General features: G+C 35.2%; 1 protein-coding gene across 1 annotated transcript in view; it reads right to left on the minus strand.

Annotated features, from left to right (window-relative positions):
* The window catches only part of LOC134529990 (32 kDa beta-galactoside-binding lectin-like), a 65725-nt gene extending 55709 nt beyond the window's left edge, over positions 1 to 10016 (minus strand). The window contains exons 1-2 of the mRNA XM_063364519.1: positions 9913 to 10016; positions 4668 to 4798 (exon numbers count right to left, since the gene is read on the minus strand). Of these exons, the coding sequence (XP_063220589.1) occupies positions 4668 to 4798; positions 9913 to 9924 (143 nt within the window). The 5' untranslated portion in view covers positions 9925 to 10016. The remainder of the gene's footprint in view (positions 1 to 4667; positions 4799 to 9912) is intronic.
* Positions 10017 to 12034: the final 2018 nt, after the last annotated feature.

Below are 12034 nucleotides of genomic sequence, written 5' to 3' on the forward strand. Positions count from 1 at the left end.
GCAAAGTGGATTTTTTATGCATGCAAAGTGGATTTTTTATGCATGCAAAGTGGATTTTTTATGCAGGTTCCATATTTTTGCATTTATAACGTCACAAAAAAATGTGGTTATCCCTTTATAATCTTTAGCGGCACAAAACTTCAATGAATAAATTTGGCCATTAAACAACCGACTATTCCGATCCAAGTATAAATTATGTAACATTATTTGACGTTATTAAAAAATGTACACATTTATTAAGTTTTTAATTTATTTTTCTGTGTTGAGTGAGTTCTGCATACACGTTCGTACATTCTTAGACGTACAAATTTTGCTCCACTAGGCAAAACAGTTCTGGATAACATGCATAAAAATTACGCGCCTCCTGTCCCAGCCTTAGCGGAAAGACGGGACTGAGTGAAGACACGCAACTCCTGGCAGTGAAGCCAGGAACAAGGTGGACTGGAAGGGGTAGGAATTAAAAATCCTGATATTTTAAATGTTTTAGTTGTTATTTTAAGATCGTGTCTTTATAGCTGGACCAATTACTTCCGTGATTTTTTTTTAAATTTTTTAATGTGAAAACGTTTTTATAAACGCTTTCATACTAAGGTCCCACCAGAGTTAGCTACGAAACCACTTTGTTGTTGCAAACAATTTTAATATATATCTTGACTCAAGGGTTATGTCACAAGTGTTGTATATATGCAGAAAAAAGGACCATTTTACGTTTCTGTTAGTGTACTTACGCCGTCGTGTATCTACGTCCTTGAGCGACGAAGGGGGGTGGGGGTTGAAAATAGCCTCGAAATTTACTCTGCCCGACCGAATACTCCGCAACGTAAATGGTTACACGAGTTATTTGTGCGTCGTAGTTTGGATATTGAGGTGCTCTAAAAGGTTTGCTAAGTAAAAAAAAAAACTGTCACGTGAAAAGTTGTGCCGGGTGACAGTTAAGAGAACGTTCTATAATTGCTTGCTTCAGGCAATGCCGCGCAGTGACAGAGTATGCAGCGCCAGAGACAGCGGGAAATGGCTCGAGCACTCGGGCAGGTTCGCATCGAACCAAAGGAGCGCCAGAACTCATCAGCAGAGCGAGAGAAGCGCCTCATGAGCGGCGTAGACTAGAAGCGCTGGATGCTGTTGCGGGGCCACCGAGTGCGTCGACCAGTACAGAGGCTGGGTATGGCTGAACACATTTCGAACTCTGAAGTCGATACAGATGGATGAAGACGAAGCAAATGAAACATCGCAGGCTGATACGCGATACTATATGGACCCTCATATTCTTCGGGATTCCAAGCGACTGGATTTCTATCGTACGTTATGGCAGCGTGCTAATCATCATTTTAGGCGCCATCTTCCAGATGCTTCCCATTTCGAGCTCGCCATGTGCTATGCACATCAGCGAATCGTTTTTAACGATCTAGCGCTCTTCCTTACCGCTTACCTCTTTCCTATAGCGAGTTGGTCGACTACGTGGGCTTAGCCGGCGACACGAAAATTTCAATGGTGCTTCTTGGTGACTTCATTCTCACCGAGGACGATCGAAATTAAATGACAGAATACATAAATGAACAATTCAGGCTTGAGCTTAAGGACGACACGCGTGAACAGGCTTCACTGGCCGGGACCTGTCTGAATCCAACCTGCGCGCGTGGCATTATTTACAAATCGAACCTGTCGTATTTCCCATTTCACTACCTTGTTTTAAATGTATTAAATCCAAAGTAAGTAAATATTTATTAACACTGGATAAATGTAAAATATCATTTTAAGTTTAACGGGAGAAAATGATAAATAAATACATTCATAAAAAGACGAGTTTTGTTTCTTTCCTTTTAAATTATACCTGATGATTCATGAGAGATGTTTTCACGCAAAAACAATTACGGTATTGTAGCAATACTACCCACCCCAATTTTTTTTTTTTTTTTTTTTTTTTGGGGAATCTGCATGGTTTTCCTATGTAGCACCCAGACTACCAAGACAGTTCTGTAATAAACACCAACTACTTTGAGCTGCTTCTCATTGTGACTATCTGAAGATAAATATTGGGAATGCTGTACCACTCCCATTGCCAACAATGAAAGTTCTGAAGGAATTATTCATTTGGTAGTGACAATGTGAAAAATTCATACGGAGACGATACAAACGTTTTTAGTAAAGTATGTCTTACATAAATCACATACTTAAACAGTTAAAGCAAAAAAAAACAGTAAGGACATTGACACATTTTAAAAACACAATTAGTATATAAAAATTACATGTATCTTTAATTTATAATAAACTCCATTATATTTTAACCGAATTATTATAAAAATCTTTACTTCAAAATTTATGTAACTTTAGCATGGACGCTCTATAGGCAAACGGTTTAAAAACCTTACTTCAATCTGTTTATCTTTTTACTACACAGGAAGTCACCCAACGAAGAATTTCGAGAGTGGCTCTGAGCGCAGCAAATGAAGGAAAGCGTAAGAAATAATAACATCTGCTTCAACTGCAGTTCTCGCCTTCTCTGCTGATATGAAGCTCCGTGCATATGGTAGACATGAAGAAGCCAGGCTCGTAAATGAAGCACTATATACGACACTAGCACGTGCGTCAAAGTCGCGCAATCGTGGAGATCTACGGAGAAATCTGAAACTATTAAAGCTCAATCTCCTCAAAAAATGCTATCTCTAATAAATAATAGAAACTTATCCGTCTCACAGTTCATACCAGGCAAGGGGGAGATGGTCCAAAATACAAAGACACAATATTACTCTTTAAAAGGTTTTATCATAACAGAACATAAATCCAAAATAAAATTGCAGGAGCTTCATGATATAACTTTGAAGCGGATTTCGTCTCTTCAAGTAGATATGATCAGTGCACAGCATGGCACTAAGTGGGGATTTGATTACAGTATCCAATATTTACAAATAGAAAGTCACTGAATGTAATTTTGAAGACAGTAATTTACCGATGACCAGTGTTGTGCCTCTTCAAATGTACTGTCACGACGTTAAAACTGGAAATAAAACAATAGCTTGGCCAAATCCGTGACCATCATCGACTAAATTTTGTCACCATAAAACTTGAATTAAGGAAAGAGACCATAGATGCCATAAAAAGAGAGCACAAAAACAGTGACAGCCAAATTAAAGTTTCTCTTACATCTGAAATATCACTACCTGGCTGTGAAGGTATTTATTTTGAACACAAAATGCTGTTGACTATAATTGATGGGAGAGTAAATTCAGCTATAACAGAGACAGCATCCAGTAAACGTTTCAAGTTATGCGAAGCGCTCCAAAAAAAACCTAAGAATTACATCGCTTACGCAGAGAAGAAAAGAGTTAATGAAAGAGCATTGGAGTATAGATTATCGACCCTTCACGCTTCCATAATTTTTTTCGAGTGGCTTCTTCATGTGACTTACTGACTAGTAGACTTAAAAATAAACTTAGCTGTGAAGTCTGTTTTTTTTTTTCGGAATGAAATGGGCTTTCTTGTAGACGTAGTTAAAAAAGGTCATGACTAACAATAACGAATATGCTTCACGTCGTTCGGCATCGATTACAGAATTGTAAATGTACCAATTTACATATATAATGTAATTTTACATTATTTCAGTTCCATTTACAAATAATTTTTACAATGTAGAGTCCTTATGAATTGCATTATTCAAAAACAGTGTTTAAATGTAGATCTCTGAGAACGGAGTTTTATTTTGTCACACTCATGCTAAAGCCTAGCAATAAAATACTCTTTCATCATTTACAGTATTATAATCGAGTGCAATCCTCCTCGCTAACCAATGCATGTGTACAATCAATCGTTCTCACTATTTTTGCATACAAATGGGGAGATACAGTTTGTTTCACAGATATTTAATTACTATATGGTGTTTTTAGGAGTAAAATATCCGATAGTGCAGCTCACATATACCCGTCATTTTGATAGGAAACAATAAATGTTTACCAAATAAAAGTACTTTGTTGCACTGTTGCATTGTGTTCCGTGAATGTGAGTTTTATTTTTATTTTGGGTTAACAAATATCTGCAAAAATAAAGTTCATGATGAAAATCAATCACAGTAAGAATTACGAATTTAGCAGGACTTAATAATCTACCAAAGCAGAGAATTTTTGAACAGAACACAGAACATTGTCATATCAGTTATTAGTTATTGCCGAACAATTTCAATAACATTAATGAAGTTAGCAATGAAGCAACGTGCACCAACTCAAGAGGACCTGACCTTCAGGACTACAGAGAGCTTCTGACTTATTGTCAGCTAAGTGATCGTAAATCTCAACTCAAGCTGTGGTTGGGTAAGGAGCAAATACCGATCGGGAGTCTCTGCCAAACTAGTGTATAGTCAGTCAAGCATGGTTTCGAGAACAAATTTCAGAGTACATCGGAGACTTACACAGTAACTACAAACTGCAAGAGTGGATACAATTTTTTTTCAATAGGAAGTGATAGTTGCAAATGCATAATTCATTCACATTTATGTGTTAAATTTTTATATGAAACATGTTTTATGCATTTTTTTAATAATTATCTCTCATATGTGACAATTGTTATGGTTAAGAATGGTTTAACTTTAAACAATTATAAGTAGCAAATTTAATATAAACTACATCTTCATGGAGGTTTAAAGGAGGTAAATGAGATTGGTAAATATGACATCTTGCCTTTCACCACCGAAAGATGGGATTCCAGTGATGGTCACCTCTTGGCCTAGGACGAAGCCATAGTTCAGGTTTAGCCGGTAGGGGGCGGTCTTCTGGCTAGCGTCCAGAACTTGAGTAAATATGAAATTCGACTGAAACACAGAAACATCGCACCATCGAAATTGCATTCTTGCACTGGAACAAGGTGGCACGGACACACACAAAAAAAGATAAACTATTAAATCTCTGCACATGCTCCTTCACGATTGACATTCATTCAGAACAGAGAGTACAGTTATGCACCATTCTGCTCAATCATGAAGACGAAAAATACAGCAAAAATGTTCAAAAAATTGTGCCTAAATGTTTTGGCAAAATTAAAGAACATTTAAAGATAGTCATAATAAAAATTATTTTGAGTCTGAAAATAGCTTCTTGTTACATAATCATTCTGAAGATATTTGCATGAAAATTGCCTTTATTTAATTTAAAAAACTCAAAGAAATTTTTACTTTTTATAGCAGTCACCTATATTATTCTGCACTACATTGTTAGCAGGTGAAAACCACTCTACGGTATAAAAAAACATAAATATCAAACGAGAGTCCAAAATTGTAAATATAACTTTTTAAAATACGCAAAAAAAAAACTTTAAAATTAATAAACAATTTGTTAAAAACATTTTTTATACTACAATTATTAAGAGATCTCATAACCTCGAGTGCAATGAATTTTTATTTATTTTTTTAAATTTTAATTCAATAAATTAAGGATTAGATAATCGCTACTGGTGTGGTTGTTACATTCAGAAAGGGAATGTTTTTAAATGTGTCATCATAAATATCTACGACAATATAATTAAAAGAGCAGTGCTCCAGACAATATTAAGAAGCTTTCCAATGGAAGTGAAGCTTCAAATAAAATGACCAATATTGATTTGGTGGGAAAACGTATCAACATTCGCATGATACATTGGAAAATAGCATTGGCATCAAGAATGTGTGACGTCATAGTAGCCATAAGATCACAGTCAATAGCCTACCTTCTGCTCCCGGGCGGGCAGATAGTAGTAGTCGCAGTCGCGCTGGGTCATTTATCATCTTCATTTAAAATTTATTTTTGTCTTCAATCTTCCTCGTTAATGTTTTGATACTACATAATTTGGTTCAGTACTTTGTGCAAAGTTGAAATGAGAAAAGTGTAGAATATAAATTTACTCATATTTATTTTATGCATTTCCGAGCAGAAAATAATCATCAAAGAAACACGTAACATGAATTTTATCATAATTACTAAAAAAAACAAACAAATAATTGGTTTAAAAATCAAGTTTTTGATTATTAACATTCTTGTTAAAATTATTAATTTGTGCCAGCTAAACAACTAAGACTCTTAGCACCCAAAAAAAATTGCTGTACCATCCTTATATGACTGAATCATGAATGAATTCATCTGCAGTATTAAGGACAGCAGAAAAAAGAAAAAAGATCTTAATAAAAGAATAGAGAAGCATTTGTTTCCCTGTTTCATTATGTGCGTGATAGTGATTATATTTTAAAATTAAATATTAAATTATTTTTAATTGGAAAAAAAAATAAGACAACAGAAAACAGTAAGGAGTGCAAAAGGTTCTATATCATGCTTTACCTAAAACACACACAATCACCATTCCATTCAACCCTGTGCTAGCATCTTCTTTCCCCCACCACGCCTACTGGGTCAACTAAGACCACATTATCTCCCGTACACCACTAGCCCTTTCTCAACCAGAGTGGTTAAAAGACAAGTCATTATGATTCCATGCCTCTCACTTTTTCACCTTAAGGCAGGTGAATTTTTTTTTTATAATTTTCAGAATATTTGACCCAATTTTTGACAATTTTTGAAGGGACATCACAGTCCGAGGTGGCGGACATCGGCATAAGCACCTCACTCCTACTGGGCTCGGACATACATCTGATCACTACTCAGGTGTATTGCTTCATCAGATTATAGGTGAACATGGCCATCATTTACCAAAAGTTCTTAGACACTGTTCCTAGGCATTGGCAATGTTGTTTGTGGGTTAGCAACACCATCAGAGAGATAAGCGCTAACACCCTGACCATTTTCTCTGCAATGATATTTATTGCAGTTACTCATCGATTGTGGGAAAATTCGCAGTACGAAAGCTATGAGATACACCACGCAAAAGAAGCAGTGGGCAGAAGATAGTAGAATTTAAATTTAACTTCTGGAATTAGAATAAAAACCAGACGATTTAAAATTAAAACCCAACCTAACTGAAATGAAAATATATGCAGTATTACAAACACACTTCAAACAATAAAAACATTTTAACTATGTACTAATAATCAGTGAAAATTTTTGCAATTGTTTGAAACTCGCATATTTAGAGTACAATTTCTGGAGGACTGCAGAAAAATGTGGAGGCGATTTTGAGAATGTTTGAATATATCTTTACTTCTTCAGTTCTTTGTAATATTTGCTACAAACGTTCGTGGGAAATGGAATCTTCACAACATTTTCAATGCTGACGTTAAGCAGAATGTTTTATTTTCTATACAAGCGAGAACAAAATCCACACTGCAATTGTAAAAAAATGCGTCGCTGTAAACATCTAATGACTATCCTGCCAGAACTTGACTAACTAACAAACTTCAGCTCCCAGTTTTTCACAAAAAATATATATATAGGTATATAAAGTTGAAAATAAACATACAACTTATTGGGTTAAGAGCTTACCAAGTTTGTTAAATGCTTTTGAGGTTTTAGAGGAAAAAGCTTAGTTGGGTATAAAAAAGAAAGTATTAAAATGGGAACATTGTTGTTTTGGATTATGTTAAAATTAAAAAGAATTCTTACAACAACCACAACTCGTGTCGCCGTTCCGAAGTGATTTCTTTAACATAATTGCGATCGAAAACCATCTAGAAAAAAAGCATGCAAAAGAAGGGTGTTGTTCCCAAAATGTGCACAGGGTATTGCACGAGCCAGACGAGTAGGTTACTATGACGTTGCTAGCTTTTCTTTGCGTCACTATGTGCCGAATACTAAACAAGAAGTATCTGATTCAGTTCTACAAGCAATATAATCTTTGATTTATAATTTTCCAATCAATGGAGTTAATATATGCAAACCGATTTTCGAGTGCTCTTTAAAAAAAATCCGGCTAATTTCAATATGTCAGAAATTTCTTATGCAGCTCCAAAAGGATTTTGTGGAATAACTATTTTATTATGACTCTAGTATCAAATTCATAAATAAGTATTTTATTTTTAAATATTATGTATTTAACACAGATTTAAATGTTATATGAAAAGACTCTTGAAAAAGTAAAAAAATCTTAATTATGATGTTATTTAGGGCCATGGAATAACTAGAATAAATATTGTAAACACAGTACATACAAACAAAATAGGTACAATAAAAATGATGCAAACATTAATTGTTGAATATATATTTAAAGTAAATTCCAACAAAACAAAACAAAAATGCGGAAGTTATTTTTGTTAAAAAAATTGGTTGTCTGTAAAGTCGGTTTACTGACGATAGTTTAACGTGACAACGTCATAACAAAACATTGATGAAATTATTGATCCAGAAGAAAATGAAATATTATATTTGGCCTGAGACTGAGCCGTAATTGGTTTTCGCAAACAAACCATTTAGGCATTAAAAATATTATATTCTTTGACGAAGAATTTTTTTTTTTTAAATTTTTCCATCTTTTTGTATGATAAAATCAACCTCTGCATACTTTTATGAATAAAATTGAATACATTTTATTGAATTAACACTATTTTGTATGGATACAAAGAAGGAGTGAAATGAAATCTACAATTTAATTGATAAATTTACTTTTATTTGCATTCATTAATTCAAATATATTTATTACTTTTGTAGTGTTGCACGCGCCGTATTTATTTTTACAACTACAAAAATGAAAATATTGCAGCGGCCAGGATTCGATCCGCCAACCTTTGGATTGGAAGTTAGCGATGCCAACCGCATGGCCAAGAGGCCATATTAGAAACAATATTGTTCCAGATGTTATATATATATTTATAAAAATGTTGTTTTGTGTTGTGGAAGTTTTAAAAACGTATGCAGTCGCCATGTATATTTATTATAGTGGTAGGCGGGAAATTAATAACCGTACCGATTGTGCTGAAAATCGGTGGACGATCGTTAAATTAGGTACATAATATTAATAATTCAAACGACGAAAATATGATTTAAAAGTCAAATCGATGGTTGTTCCAATCGAGTGGAAGACAGATGCCACGAATGCGTACAATGAGCATAACAGGATACATCCGTAGTGGGACATCCGTAGTGGGACAATGTTCGTTACGGGACACTTTTTCGTGCGTGCAGCCGGCGTTCATCGATTTATTAGACGTTGTCACGTCAAAAAAAATACGGAACTTTAACATAGTGTGTTTTTCATGATTTCCAACTGAAAAACACATGGAGACTGCAGTCAAATAATTAAAATTTTGTGACTTAAAAAGCACTTGGCAATAACAAATAAATGTCTAAAATAAATTTGAAAATACGTGGTTAGTAGAAATAATAAACACCACGTAAGATCCAAATCATTATGAACAAAGTGGCTAAGGTAAATTGCGTCAGAAAAACTCAATAAATAACTTAGAATTCCACATTTGCATGAAATTTTTCGTATTAATTATCTTCCATTTTGAGGTTTTATTCTTTGTGTGCCTCATTAATGTGGACGAGGAACACTTGGCCCAATAATGAAATAATTACCGCGACTATGGTATGTCTAAAAACCTGCAGTCACATGCAGCTTCAAGCTTGCCTACAAAGACGTTACGCATGAGTCCAAACGAAACTTCCGTGGATCATATTTCTGGAAATAATCAACACTAGCACGTCCGATGTATTACTTTGTAGTAAAAGTTAACTGAACCTTTCCGGTTTAGTATATAGCTGAAAATCATAGTTTAAAATTCTATTACACTGACCTGTAAGTAATTATTGATTTATTGAGGGAATGCTGAATTGTGTAATATAATAAAAATGACTATTCCATGACTTATTTCAGGAACCAGTAAGTAATTTATCATTTAGCATGTTAGCGTATTTTATCGCTGCATTAAAAATCCTGAGCAGTATTTTTCAGCACCCGTAATGTCTCAGATTTTTGAGCACCTGGTTTCCCACCTAGTTCGGAGCCCACTTTATTCTGTCCCACACGAATGAGTACGCGGAATCGACAGGGCCTTGCTATACTCACTGAACTGTACATGTTGTCTGCGAAGCCGGGTCACGGGCTGTGCGGAACTACAACGCAGGCTGAGCGAAGAACGAGATAGTCGCACCTGTGCCTTCCAGGAACCGCTGATAAATCCGGGTCCGATAAGTGGCTCAAGATAGGAGAGATAGCAGGGAGACCATCACCTGTGTCACCGACTTAGGCGCAAAGCTGCATATTGTGATACAAAAAAAGGCGGTTTGCGACAAATATTCAGTAAAGGAAGTTTTTTTGGAATTTTGGGTTAGTTAGTATACTGTTGTTGAATATTTTATCCTAGCTTTAAGTGTAGGTATTCGTTTTGATGGTTTATAAATAAATTATTTTGTGGAGTTGGCTAACATGATAAGGATTCCCTACGTTATATCTAAGTTCAAGTAATCATTGGAAGTGTATATGATAAGGAAAAAACAAAATGCTTAAGTTCGCACTATATCAGAGTTTTTCCTTCAGCGTTTATTTTTTTTATTTCGACTTTACTACATCTCAGAAGTGTTTCACTGCGTCGAGCAACCACTTAGTCAAAGTAATTGTGTAGTTTTATCATAATATCTATTTTTATCGAATATATTATAAAGCATATAGTATATTAAGTACGGAAAATGTTTTTGGTTATGCATTCAGTGACAATTTTAGTGTAAATTGGTGAAAATGCTTATCAGTTAGCAAAGTTTGGCTCAATGAAACGGTTTTGAGTAAATGGATTTCAGGAAAAAAACATTGTGTTAGAGTTTTAAAGTACAATTAAAAACTGGAAGTTAGGGCGGACAGACTGTTTTCCACCCGAGAGTAGTATATAATTGTTCCTCCGGGGACATGGCGCCGGCGCGTGGAGCCGAGAGCCGAGCCACATCTCTGACGTCACGTCCATCTCTGACGTCACGGCGGCCATCTTGGAGGAGTGTAACGGGACACCGCGTAACGGGACACACTGTAACGGGACAAGTAGATCACGGTGGCATTTTGGATCCGCCATTTTGGATACCGTCGGCTTTGTTTCAGCTGTTTGTTCCTAGATAGCGCCAGCATCGCTCTTGATTGTTTTTAAAGATATAGACCAGTAGTCAGTATTAATCACTAAAGTAGGTACTATAAGCTTTAGAAGCACATTGTATGTATTTGTATGTAGACCTTTTATATGTATATTTTTACATTTTGTGATATTTTCTTTGCATGGTGCGCGCGCATCATAAACATTCACTCTCATCATTTTTTCATAACGCGCCTAAAGAATTATAACCATAAAATGCTTATTACAATTTTTTTTGTACCATGAAACAGACATTTGTACAAGAATTCGCGCCACCGTGTTTTACCACCTATCTTGACTGATAAGTAAATATAAAAAAAAAACATGTAGGTATGTCAAATTTTTACTAAAGTTAGCATTCAACATACTGAAAGCTGGCGCAGTTTCAGTAATATAAAATCTAGAACACAACCATGAAACTCAGATTGTGTTTGTAAAATAAATTTCACTCTCTCATTCTATTCTGCCACGGCACAAATCCTTCTGCACTACAGAAGTAATCTGCAAACTTTTCTCTGACCGTTTAAGCTGATCGTGAACCACCTATTTCACTACTGTTCCGAGATTGAGAGTGTTATCAAAGTCTACGCCATCCCTCTGTCTTACAAAGTTGTGTTGTATGCAACAAGTCCATGACAAAGCCGTGGGAGGGGGGCGGAACAGGATAAGCGGAATGTGGCTATTAAAACAGCTGTGAGGTTGAGAAGTGCAAACATAAAAAAAAAAGCTTTAAATATAAAGAAAATAGAAACATCTTAAACGTATAATTTAGTTCAGAATTTATGGAATTCTGCACAAACGGAGTGGCGTATTGAGTATAATTGTAGAACATTTCACTTTGGAACAAGTTTTGACAATGTTGAATTATCTTGGTTGCGATAAAATAAGCATAGATGCCATGTGCATATGTGCAGATGTGTGCACGTGTGTAGGGCTATATTTTGCATTGAAACTGATATTATGTTTTCAACATTTATAATGTGTGGCTATGCAGTTTATAATTTTTGAACCAAAAGATATATCTACATTAGAAATGGTTCAATATGCTCACGAACATGAACTTCAATCCAAGCA

Source organism: Bacillus rossius, chromosome 1 (genome assembly GCF_032445375.1).
Source record: "Bacillus rossius redtenbacheri isolate Brsri chromosome 1, Brsri_v3, whole genome shotgun sequence".
NCBI classification, from domain to species: domain Eukaryota; kingdom Metazoa; phylum Arthropoda; class Insecta; order Phasmatodea; family Bacillidae; genus Bacillus; species Bacillus rossius.